The sequence below is a fragment of the Cyprinodon variegatus genome, unplaced genomic scaffold (assembly GCF_000732505.1).
Source record: "Cyprinodon variegatus isolate N-32 unplaced genomic scaffold, C_variegatus-1.0 Scaffold1110, whole genome shotgun sequence".
NCBI lineage: Eukaryota > Metazoa > Chordata > Actinopteri > Cyprinodontiformes > Cyprinodontidae > Cyprinodon > Cyprinodon variegatus.
Window position 1 is genome coordinate 141,174 of NW_015151563.1, and position 13,511 is coordinate 154,684.

At 38.4% G+C, this 13,511-nt stretch overlaps 1 protein-coding gene across 1 annotated transcript in view; it reads right to left on the minus strand.

Annotated features, from left to right (window-relative positions):
- Positions 1–13,511, minus strand: part of LOC107101532 (FERM and PDZ domain-containing protein 2-like) — a 51,808-nt gene that overhangs the window by 8,369 nt on the left and 29,928 nt on the right. Inside the window, exons 16-21 of the mRNA XM_015400480.1 lie at positions 13,441–13,491; positions 9,953–10,060; positions 9,606–9,744; positions 8,174–8,345; positions 3,294–3,392; positions 1,289–1,402 (exon numbers count right to left, since the gene is read on the minus strand). Coding sequence (XP_015255966.1) covers positions 1,289–1,402; positions 3,294–3,392; positions 8,174–8,345; positions 9,606–9,744; positions 9,953–10,060; positions 13,441–13,491 — 683 coding nt within the window. The remainder of the gene's footprint in view (positions 1–1,288; positions 1,403–3,293; positions 3,393–8,173; positions 8,346–9,605; positions 9,745–9,952; positions 10,061–13,440; positions 13,492–13,511) is intronic.

Genomic DNA, 13,511 nt, shown 5'->3' on the forward strand with positions numbered 1-13,511 from the left:
CATGGATCTTTGATGACTAAAATATGACGAGTCATGGGTTTGAGTTTTCCTCAACGAGACCAGACTAAATAAAAAATAGCGGTTCGACAGCCAGACGTTTAAAATCCATTATTGTGCTGTAATCTGCTAGAAAAGCCAAGCAGCATAAACCGTGCAGCTGCGTCCTGTTTTATCCTGCCGCCCACCTGCCACACAGCGTTGCACATGATGCAGGAGCACAGAAAGATCATGGCAGCAGCGGCTGAGAAAATAACCCGGATTGGTCTGGTACTGTGCCCTGAACTCTGACAAACTCTGATCTTCCCTCTGTGCTTGTGCAGAAATGCATCTTTGAGTACGGAGGTCAGAGTCTTCGCATTACACTCCACTCTGATGGTTCATTCTCAGCAGTTTGGCACTTCTTGCTCTCGCTACTTAATAAACTATATGTGGCTGATCATCCTCTGCCAAGCTTAAAATATCCCTTCGTCTAACTTTTAAGATTTTATTTCTTCCAGCTCACAAGAGGTGATGCTAAACATTCTTTAATTTCTACGCTTATAATCCCTAAATTATATCCAAAGCAAATATTTCATTGCAGTTTGACCCAGGTACAAAAGTACATAGATCTTCTCTATTATATCTATTTAAATATGATGTAAATGTTTCCTTGTATTGTCATTAAAACATTTTAGTTAACATATTAATTCAATTTAGGTCTGGGTTGCCATGGCATTAGGCAATTATGTAGGTTCTATCTGCAGTTTTCTACATCAAAAGCCTGTGAATTTAAACCTTATTTGACCCCTAAGCAGCAGGAACTGTGGCGTAAATTAAAGAAATAAAGCCAAATTTGCCAAAGTAGAAAGAAGAATGTTTTTGTTCTTTGCTTTTTTGGAGCAATGCAGATTTTATTGATCTGTGTGTAATGCATAATTCACAGTAGATCAGGAAATGTTTGCTTTGGGATGGAAACATTTTATGTTTAAAATCATTCCTTTATTGTACATTCTGTCAGCTTGTCTGTCTGCTATAATAATGAAAATGATGTGTTGAACTAGATCTGCTATTTTCACAAGTTATGTGAGACTTTTTTATAAAGTAGAGCATTAATTCATAAAAAAAAAACCTTTTTTGAATTCAATAAACTAAAGTTTTCTGCCCAATACCAATGATGATCTAGGATAGAGCTGTCAGTCTGGTTGAAAGAATCTGGTTGTTTTATTCCAAATTGTAAAGGCTTAGTTTTTTTTTTTTTGCTGTTTATATATGTACGTTTACAGTTTTTTCACCATGAACTTATTCAGACATTCAGTTTATCTATGATACCTGTGTGTAGACGTCCGTCCCTCTCTGCTGCCCCTCCTGGAACGAGGCTCTTTATGTAGATTCCACCAGCTTGAACGTTCGTGTTTACTCCACCCTGGATAGTTGAGAAAAGAATTACATGCATCTACTATCTACATGCTCCCACTAACTCACATTATAATAATCTGCAGATGACACACAGCTCATTTCTCTTTTTCTATTCAGTTTTACTAATTGTATTTTTTCATGTTGCCATTTACAGATAATTCTTTTCCCTTTTGGGGGCGGGCTTTCCTCTGGACTGAGGAGCAACGACGCATTTCCATTGGTCTGCAGGACCTTAGCAACAACATTTTATTGGCCATGAGTTAACATTTGGATTGAGCTGGAAGTGAAGAGAATGAAATCTGGAAAGTACTGCAATCATTAGAATTCAATCTGAAAAATAGAAATACAATATAAATATCAGACATCCCAAGGGATGCAGAGACAAAAAGCAAACCCAGAGTTTACATGTTACAGCTGTGGCCAGAAGGGACACAAAGTGTGACAATGTCCGACGAACTATAAAGGACAAAGGCAATGGTGAAGTTTCTGTATAAACTCCAGTCACAAAGAGAGTAATTGTTGAAGAAAGAAAGTGTGAAACTGTTGGGATTTTGAGATCTGCCCACCTTTCTCCAGCAGAGGGGGCCCTAGGTCTCTTGGAGCTGAAGCTGACTACCACACCGGCTGATTTGCTCATCAGGAGGAGCAGCATATAAGCAGTGGCAGAACTACTCTTCAGTGCCAGAGTGTTAAGCTAGCTACGGTTAGCAAGCCTGAGCCAACCAGCCTGCCTGATTCTCTGACTCCCAGAAAACCTGACTTGAACCTTTTCTGTCCTCTCTGCTTCCTAGGAAGAATCTGACTGAGACCCTGGAGCTCTGGAAGAGCTACTCAACTGAAACCTGCCTGCCTGCTCTCAGTAACAAACCTGAAGATCAAACTGTCTGGATCTGCCTCCCATCCTTCAAGAAGTAACTTGAAGAAGCTCTTAACACTCACAGCCTGAAGCTAAGTCCTGTCGCTGCCAAGCCCTCTGCCATCAATCAGTCTCTAGACACTCCTGGTTCCCTCCCTCTGCCGCTCAGCCAGAATCTCTGAACAGGTACAGATCTGCACATTCTCTCAGCTACCTGATCATTAGCTGCCTGGCTAACCTAACTGTCCCTCTCTGCAGAGAGACCTTGTGTGACCAGTCCCGGATCTGATTCCAGCATCTGTCATCTAACCTTGTGTTTATCATTGATTCCAGAATCTGTGAAACAACCTTGTGCAAACCCTTAATAAATTGTTAAACTTTACTCTGACTCCTGGGTGTTCTGCATGTAAAAATAGGGGAGTGCTGGCCTAGTGGTTAGAGCAGTGCGCTTGTGCTCTAAGAAGGTTACAAATGTTAGATCCCCACTGCCTCCACTCCTGAGAAAGGAGTGGAGGCAGTGGGGATCTAACCCCACACTGCTATCTGGGCGCTGCACAATGGCAGCCCACCACTCCCCATAGGGGATGGGTTAAATACAGAGAGAAATTTATCCAGAGTGAGATCAATAAAGTTTAGTTATTATTATTATGATATGCATTGCTTTACTTAACTATTTGAAACATTGAGTCATTTTATTTATTTAGCACTACATTAGGGTAACTAAAGCGGCTATAAGATTAAGATTATTGTATACAGAATACAGATAATTTTTCTTATAATAGATGACCAAACGAGTCTTTTAGGACTCCCTTATAATTTAAAAGGACAAAATAACTTAAATCATCAGCCGTTTTGATTCCAAAGCAATGTAAACATTTGTCATTGGTGTTAATGTCCTTGTTATAAACTCCCAGTTTAGATGAGCTAACTCTTGTCATCCTCGTCTAATCCTGTCAGATTGCAGATGTCAATCAGCTTAAGTGGAATCGTCTTTACGCCCCACTGAAAGTTTCATCCTATCGGGGAAAAACTTAAAACTCACAGAGATGCTGATGCCCAGACTTCCTGATATCTTCCTGAGCTCCACGGCGATTTCCTCTGGCCTCACAGAGTTCATAGACGGAGACAGAGGGCAGCCATCCTAACATAAAGACAACATGAAGACCTTTTTTATTACATTGTGTATTAACCCCTTAAAACCCACCTGGTCGCCGGCGGTTGTTATAGCGAGAGCACCTCCTACTGAACTATCTCCCAACAAACAATGGTGACAAATTGTATTAAATAAACTACAAATCCCAAACTTCTTACTGAGTCATACTTTTTACTTAGAGCTTATTGGTCCCTAAAGGGAACATTGTCATTAATTTAATTGTTTTTCTTTCAGGGACTATAACAGTATCAACCATCGGATCTTTGTGTTGCTCAAGGAAGCAATATATGCTCTAACCACAGGCAGCTCCAATCTGGTTCCTTAACCATAAGTTGTGGTCATTTCAAACTTCAAAAAAGAATAATAATAATATGGAAGTTTTGTTGTCATTGTAAAAAAAGTATAATAATATTTTGCCTGGCAGCATCTCTTCAACAGCTATTAGGACTGTTAAAAAGGAACTAACTCAAAAGCCACCTCCAAATTGTTTTTGTTTTTTTTCACGCTTCAAAACAAAAACAAGAAAGTGAGTAAAACTTTCACTTGTTGAAATAACCTAGAACTTAAAGATATAAGTTCTGGCAACTCACTAAATAATGTTAAAGATTACAATTACTTTGGGGTTAAGGTGCAGCTTAGGCTTTAACAAGAAGAAAGGTCAGTCATTCCAGCCCTTTGAAATCTCTTGGTGATCGTGATGTTTTCACACCGCTGTCAGAATCCGCTGGCAGATGTGGGGAAAACTTGCTTTTCGCATGCGACCGGAGGTGTCAAGTAGTACAAATACTTTGTCACTGTACTTAAGTACCCTTTTTACGTATCTATACTTTACTCCATTACTTATTCTTCTTCCTTCTTCTGACTTCTACTCATTACATTTTCACACAAGTATCTTTACTTTCTATTCCTTACATTTTTAAAACAAACGTTACTCGTTACTCTTGGCTTCAGTTTCATGTTTATAAATATTTATTTCCCGTCATGTGCTCCATCCAATGCAGATCATTGGCTCCATCCACATCTAGTGAAAACTAGTGTAATTGGATGAGTCATAGAACACAAACACTCATTGGTTAGCTAAAGGAAATCATCAGAAGCAAGCAGGTGTTCTTCAAACTGCTAACGTGAATTGTCTATGCTGTGCTACAATGTGGGATTCAGAAAAAGATGTTGAAATGTCTAAAAGGTCGGACACAGGCGAGAGCGTATCGTGAGATGGAGACCAACAAGACCTCCCTCATCCTTGGCCCTATCTCAAAGAATTTTTCTAAACAGTCCAAAAATTAAGCTTTTAATTCACATAGTGGCATCTGGCTGTTTTTTTTAAAGGTTACTTTATACTTTTATACTTTAAGTAGTTTTTGGAGCTCATACTTTTTCACTTTTACTTGAGTAAAGAGGTCAAGTTGATACTTCAACTTTTACCAGTGTTTTTAAACTGCAGTATCTATACTTCTATTGAAGTAACAAATGTGGGTAATTTTGACACCACTGCATGCGACCAGTTTTGGTGATATTCCACGCCTTCCACTGAACGCGTAGTGCTACTTTGAACACTCGATTCACACTGATGTGGAGGAGCTGCAGTTGCTTCTTTTTCGCACTAAATCATGCGGCACTACTTTACCTGATGGACGGACATGTCCATTCATTTCCTTGGATACTGTGTGTCTGATCACATGCCCCTCTGCCAGGCAAAGTAGTGCTGTACAACAGCGGAAAAAAAAACAAAACAAATCCTCTTACAGTATCACAAAAAATATATGAAAAATCCATAACAAACCTGATTTTTGTCTAATCTATTTACTTTCCGGATCGAAATTTGATGCAAAAATGGGTGCTTCGGATGATTAAATCCTTTTCCCGATCCAAAGCCATTCCTACAATTGGCAGCATTGCAACAGACCAGTGTAATGACGTTTTAATGATCCTTTCGGAGGGCTTAACAATGCATGAAATAGTGGTTCTATAAACCCGCCGGAGGACGTTTGACTACACTGACGTCACAGCTGGATTACGTCACACGACTGATATAGAGGCGCCCAGCATACTGTAAAATTCTCTTGATTTTATTACTTGGAGTATTTTTTAGCACAATTTAGACATAGAGAAAAGAAAGGATAATCTACCATCACACATGAGAAAACTGATCTAGATGAACTCCTTTCTATTTGAACTTTAAGAGTTAAACAGAGAGCAGGCAGAAGTCAGAAGAGAGCTGGAAAGAAAAGAAGAATGAGAGGAAAGAATACCGAGAAGACAGAATGACTAGATGGCACTAATAAACACTATTGATTGATACATTTTTATTAATCTTAGGAAATACTAACAGTAAGGTTCCTGGACTAACACATTTTTGGATTTTACACTTAAATTTTACTTTTTAAATATTAATACATATGTAAAAATAGATAAAATCATCACTGTCCCGGTTACCTATTTTATTTTGATGATATATTTTTCCTACCGAGCGACAACTGGTTTAAAAGACAATGAAAAGACGACATGATATATGTCCAAAAGTCTACATTTGGTTGAAAATTTCAGATAATTGAAAAGAGGTTGAAAACCCATCATTTCACATTGTTTTCTGGATGTGTAATTTCATTTTAACCACCAAAGTAATTTACCTGTACAATGTACTCTGTTTAATGAAAGAGGGAATTTTTAGAAGTGCTTAACCACATGTTAAACAGGGGTGCCAGTAATTGTGGCGGGCACTGTAGGCACTTTTCTTGACACTCATTTGATATAAGGTAATGTTACATCCCCAAGATGGAAGCTGTTTTGTTCTTGCATCCAATTAACACCTTGCTGTCTTTCTGGCTCCGCCTTTAAAACTGGCTGCTGCTTTCTGAGTCTCAGGCCAATCAAGATTACCTGAAGACTATTAAAGGCATGTGAAGCAGTACTTCAGGGTTTTTTGAGCCATTTGTCTGCCGTACCCTCTGGGTTAATTGTACTAAAGGGGCTGTTGAGATTGCGACCATGTAAACCTGTTTGGATGTTTTTTGTAGGGGAGAGCTGCCCTTTTGTTTAACCCCAGTTTTCTCCTGTTTATGTGTTGGTTAGGTAGGTTATTTTGTTAGTCAGGTAAGTCCACTTTTCTTTTTTCTTTAGGGTTGATTTGTTATTTATCTTGGCCCGGGCTCTCCCTGAAGCCTTTACTGTCTAAATTTATGTTGGTCCCTTACACCCCCTAGACTCAGCCAGGGGACGTACCAGGTGACATGGAAACTCAAGGTCACCTTACGTCGAACATAAAAACAGGCTTGTTAAATAGGGTGACCAAACGTCCGTATTTCCCAGGACATGTCCGTATTTCACGTCCTGTCCCGGGCGTCCCGGGTTTCTTTTAGAAAGTAAGGAAACGTCCTGATTTTTTAAATTACCTTCATTGGAGCATTAAATTTACAGGCACTAGGGCACTGCACACGGCGCTGCGTGTGACATACTGTAATCCCCGAGCCGCGTCAGTGCCGGCAGCCCTGTTCTTAATCAGAATATAGATTGCATGGCTGTCAGTACGCCAACAACATGCAAAAGCACAAATGTGTGTTTACCAATGATTTACAAAAGAGTTTCCCCGCTTTCAGACCAGGTCGAGACAAATGGGAGGCCTTGTGCACATATGTCTCGGTGTCCAATGGAGGTGCAAGGGATCTGAAAAGCCACCTGGACTCCGAAAGTAAAGATAGTCTATTGATATGTTTGTTCGTTTTTGATACATTTTGAATAATTTTTGCTACACAAGAGGTATTTTTTGTTAATTAGCTCATTTGTTAATTTATTTTTTCCAATAGCCTACAGAACAGAAATTATTTCCTTCATTGCTGAGGCTGAGTATCATCTGTTATTGGGAGTTGAGAGTTGTTGGTAACTTTTATTGTTAAGTGAGGGATGTTTAGATGAGACATTATTTCTTTCATTGTGATATTCAGTCATTACAGGTGTTGTTAAGCATTTTTTAATAAATACATTTTGAATAAAATTATCGTTTGTTATTGGAGTTATTGCTGTTGAGTTTTACTGAAAAGCATTTTTAATAAATCAACTGTAAATATCATGTTATTGTAGGATTACGTAGGCCTATGTTAAGTGAGTGCATGTCTGTGGCATATCTTTGCATGGGAACAGAGAACCCCCCACCCCCCCGCTCCAAGGTCCTGGTTTTACCAAATGAAAATATGGTCACCCTATGTTAAAAAATAAGAAAAAAAACTTATGAAGCCATCAAGCTCATAGTCATTCTTCTGTTCCCCTGTAAAGGGGGTTGCAATGATGGGTTCCCACTATCAACTCAGCCTCAACACCTTTACAGGGGAACAGAACACCTCGCCTGTTAAGCCAGTCCAACAATTCCCTCTAATTGGGGGGGTCCCCTTTCAGAGACATAGACAGGTATGGGGCATTGCAGGCTAACAAAGAAGCCAAACGACCCCCATTCCAAAGGGGTGGACCCATTCATCTGTTTCTATTTGCATGTTTTCTAAACAAAAACAAGGCTTTCTTGGGTTACTGTATAAAACCTGGAACTCAATGCTATTTCTGACATTTTGAATTGAAAAATCTTCCTGGATGGAAGAGAAACGTCTTCAAAATGGGAACAAAGTCCAGTGGATTGTTTTTTAAAATTTTTGAAACTTGCTTTTGACATTTTCACGCCCAAATTTTCTCACTGTTGGAAAAAAACAGCATGTCTTTTCTAACATTCTCAACAAACACAAGTTGAAAGAAAGAGTTGTTTGTTTGTGCTAGAAAGGTGCTACCTGTGAGCTGAGCGCTCGTACGTCTCGTGGGACGAGCAACCTGTTGGAGGCTTTTGGCGTCATCATGACAGAGACAAGCTCATCTAGGCTGTCATCCCCCGAACGTCCGTCTGTCATCAGCGTACTCTGAGACCCGTATTTTCTCAACACAGGAGAGCGAAGACTGATGGGGCTTAATGGGACTGCAGAGAGAGAAACAGCAAAATATTCTTCCCCACATTCATTTCACCACTGAATCTACTCTAATGTTGGTTTTTTATAAAATCATGAGCGAAATGTGTTGGTTTGACACAAATGATGTGATGGAGCAATAAAAGGCCTTTAACCTCGTTATGGAGAACAAATGATCATTTGAACATAGAAAAGAGAGAGTCAACATATTAAGGAAGGCAGCATTCTGACTATGGTCTCATTTATATTTTGGGCCAGCTAGTTATGCTAGTTGGATTAGCAAACTAGGCTATCATTTTTAACGTACAGAACATGAATATTTATTAAACTTGCATCATTATTTATATAAATCTGATAACATTTGTCGAAAAAAAATATTTTCAGAAATAATATTCTCAAGTACCCTTTTCCATTCTTTCATATTATATAAAGTTAAAAGGAAGCTAAACATGCTAACTAAAACCTCATTCATCTCTGTTTTTTTGGGACAGACTGGATTTATTTTTACAGTTAAATGATTTTTTAAAACTGTTTTCTTAGTCATACCATGTGGAATAGTGATTGATAGACTTTTTATGTATATTTGTCTATTTCTCCAAAGCTATGAACATGCTAAGTCTGTCTGGATTAAAAGAGCTACATTTATCTTAGTTAAAATGATTATATGAATCAGTTTATTTTTTATAAAATTCTTTCTTCCTTGTATATTTAAATACAACATTCGATCAAAGTAACATAAGTTTTTCTTATTTACATTGTTTGAAACATACATTTATTCATGGCATTTTTGTGGATGTCCATCTATCTGATAAATATGCTAACACTTGTTCTTGTCTTTAAGTGTAAATCTCACTAAAGATATTATTTATTATGTCAGTTTGACTTTCAGTTAAGTTAGCCTGAGTTGCTATCTTCTTATTATTCAACAGACAAGCTACTCTAAACTGTTAGCAATGCTATCTGGTACTTATTCTATCCGTTACTCTGAAGATATATTTAATTAATGTAATCGTTAAAAGCCTTGTAACCCTTAAGTATATTTTTCATTTGAACTATTTAACATTTTGATTTTCTTACTCATACACACATGGACAAAGTTTTTTTGTATTCCCTGTTTAATGAAAAAAAATGGTACAACGATCACAAAAATACTTTGGATTTACGATAATAAATAAGAATTATATTGAAAAGAACCAGTGAAAGTCAGACATGCTTTTCAAACATTATTCAAGAGAATGATTTTAAAAAAAACTCATGAAACAGGCTATGAATACATGAAGCACCTTTTGGCTGAGACACAATAAGCTGCACCTCCTCAGGGCTGCACTCCATGACCTCTGCTGCCTCGCTGAAAGTGACGCCCTCCAGGCTGATGTGGTTCAGGGATATCAGTCGCCCACCTGAGGGCAAAGGTCAACAGAAAGCATGCAGAGCACAGTCGTTGTCTTGATACACGTAGCCTTTTTACATCCATTTATCAAAGGTGTGAACAGATTTGATGATTAAGATTCAAACTTTGCAGCAAAATTACAACTAATGATAAAAAAGCACTTTTTTACTGCAGTTATTCAATGTGGGGTGAATATGTTTATTGTTATAGGCATGTACCTGGTCTGATGCGTCCATCTTTATCCGCTGGTCCTCCAGCCACAATGGAGGCAATAAAAATGCCCAAATCATAGCGGCCTACTGTGTCCTCTCCAACAATCACTATACCTGTGTTGGCACAAGTTACAGAGGAAGCTGAGAACATAAGTTTAGATAAACTATATGAAATGAGATGTTAAGAGTCTTTTTCCATCTGTTTAAATCTGAAAAACTGTTTCCTGTTTTGGTTTAATTGCGATTCACAAAATAATTAGTAGTTATTTAAGGTCTCATATTATATAACAATTAGTCCTCCTGAAAATGTTTTTGCCATTTTGCAAAATTTTTTGCAGAATTTTAAATTAGGCGTACAGCATTTATCTTCAAAATGAGCTGATTTAGCTTTCAATGCCCCTATCCTCCAGAAGGCCACACACACACTACCTGCTACTATGACAACCAGTGAGAGTTCATAATAATGGCGGCTAGGAGATTGGAATAATACAGAAGACCAGCATTTTTATTATCATTACACTGTCTCAAGCACAGCGCAGCGAAATTGACTGTCTGCATTTAACCCATCCCGTTGGGGAGCGATGGGTTGCCATTGTGCTCCCAGGGAGCAGAGTGGTGGTAAATGATCTTTGCTCAGGGATCCAGAGTGGCAGTCTGTGGGAGTGGGTTTCAAACTCATAACCTCAGGATTCCAATCTCTATGCTCTAACCACTAGGTCACCACTCCCTGACAAAGGCCGACCTTAACCATGGCCTGCTACAGCATAGGTGACAACACCCTATAACAGGAGCAGTCTGACCAGATAACAACTCATTGCCTTTCTTTTATTTTGTTATGAACAATAATATACAATTTTTATTCCCTTAAAATACGGTCAAAATCTTACTCTAATCATCTCAATACAAAGCACTGAGCTTTTCTTCTAAATACAGAACCATCCAAATTTTTCAAGGGACACCCTGGACTGTAAACTACCTTTCAATGAAAAATCTAAAAAGTACGGCAACATCTCACAGTTAGCCTGAGCTACTACAGCCTCTGCCTGCTGTGATGAACTAACCACAGTCATTTAAACCAAGCACAATCAGATTTACTGCAGAAATTCTGTGAAGAAAGGGAGGTTTGTGAAGCACAGAGAAGATTATCCGCCTTCAAAAACCACCCGCTTAACAAAACAGCTGAGGAAAGAAACGTTAGCTGCATTGCTAACGTGTTTATAGATGTAATACGGGCATACACTCTACGAGTTTTTGCCCTTTTCGGGCCGATTCTCAAGTCAGGCAAGAATTTTTTGGATCGGGCAGAGTTTCAGCCTCCTCGTAAGTCCTGGATCGCTCAGTATACAGGGGGTAACGAGGGGCAATTAGCCTCTCACAAGCATCTCCCGATCAAGAATGGTAAGGTTGGGAGAAACTAACACGTTTGAAACACAGTCGGACCTAGTAAGGTGTTTGTGATCAAATCCTGCTTTTGAAGCAGAGCGACGAGCCGATTTACCAGAACCTTGTGCACTGCATATGTGTAAATAAGGGAGTTCTTCTTAAGTCTTAAGCCTAACCCAGCACTGAGTGTGGCTTTTAGACGTGCAGTGTGAGCAGGTAGATCGCATCAGAGTGTCGGGTCGTACAGTGTGAGAACAAACATCCTGAGCTGTGAACTTTAAAACCCTACCGTGTGGTCATACAGTTTGAGCTGTAGCTGAGTACGATTGTAATTATTGTACAGTGCATGCTCAGCTTAAGCTGTCCGACACAGTAAAGTTATTCACCTGAGTGAAGTTGGCCCCCCCACCTTCATCAAATCAGACAAAATTAGTTCAAACGTTTGTGCTGGTTTGTGCAGCAAAAATTTTCGTTTGTGCCGCTATCGTTTTAAAGATATAAAGAGATATTTCTAGAGGTCATCAAAGGTCAACCAGCCCCCCCACCTTCTTCAAATCAGACGAAATAGGTGTCAATTAACTCAGCTCCGTTTGTGCAGCAAAAAAAGTCGTTTGTGCTGCTTTGGCTTTGAAGATATTAATGAAAATGTAAAGGTCAAAAGGTCAACCAGGCCCCCTCCTTTTTCAAATCAGACAAAATTAGTTCAAACGTTTGTGCTGGTTTGTGCAGCAAATATTTTCGTTTGTGCCGCTTTCAATTTTTTACAGTTTAAAATTATATAATCATAGGTTAGCAACTTATAATTTATATGAAATTCAGAGTTTCAGAATGAGCAAATGTTCACTGACCTTTGATGGCGTCTACAAACAATTAATATTAAAATTATCACAGCACAAAAAAGTTATTTATTTTAAAATATGCATTTTAAAATTTTTTATATATTTATTTTAAATATTTTATATTTAAAATTAATTTAAAAAATTTCATATTTTTGTATGGCAAAAATTTTCATTCGTACTGCTCTCATTATTTAATAATATTAATAATATTTTGTAGAGGTCATCAAAGGTCAGCTTTGATGACCTCTAGAAATATTTCTTTATATCTTTAAAATGGTAAAGACACAAACCAAAATTTTTGCTGCACAAACCAGCACAGACATTTGACACCAATTTTGTCTGATTTGAAGAAGGTGGGGGGGCCAACTTCACTCAGGTAAGTTATTCTCAGCTCCTACCTTTGGAGCTTTGTAAGGGACAGTTGGTATCAATCCACTCTTTATTTTAAGGTGTGTGGAGAAGCCTGCTTTTTCAGCACCAATGTTGTAAAAGCAATCCTCTTTGAATGTTCAGCACACAGATCTAAAACCTCTAAGATTTTCCTTGTAGATTTCAATGAAGGATACAATCCTATCACAGAGTCTTTAGGGCCTCAGATTAAAGCAGTAAAAAAATACTTCTGCTTTATTGATGGAGCTGCTGTGCTTTTGCTGTAAGCAAAGATGGCACCTGCTAGAGGGCGGGCTCAGATGGGGTAGGGCTTTTGCCCCATATGATGTCATAAAGGGCATGGTTTTTAAAAAGAGCATTTTGAGCATACATTATTTAAGAGGTCCAACAAGACAGTGAGAGAGGTAAAAGTTTTTTTTTTATTATTATTTCTGAACCTAATACAAAGGCTACAGGACACATATGACTGTTATAAATATTATATTAAATATTGCATAATATGGGAACTTGAAACAAACAACTATTTTAAAGAAAACCTTTTGAGTTACTATAACAATTTATATCCCTTTGAGATCAATTAAGTGTTTTTATACATTTTATTTAAATAAATGTCATAAAAAAAGAGAGATTTAGTTAACAGATTGCCCTTCGATGGACTGGCGACCTGTCCAGGGAGTACCCCGCCTCTCGCCCATTGACTGCTGGAGGCATCAGCGCCCCTCGCGACCCCACTCGGGACAAGCGTGTCAGATAATAGATGGATGGATGGATAGTTAACAGATTTTTAATTTATTTAGATTCATCTCCGGACCGGACTTTTCCTTTAAACGGGAGGAGTCTGGTCAGTGATTAAGAGTGGGAAATGATGGGTGATATCCTTACCCAAGCCTAGTTTTGGGTCCTTCTTTAACGAAACACATATGACTTCCCTTTCTGAAGACGTCCCCAGTTTG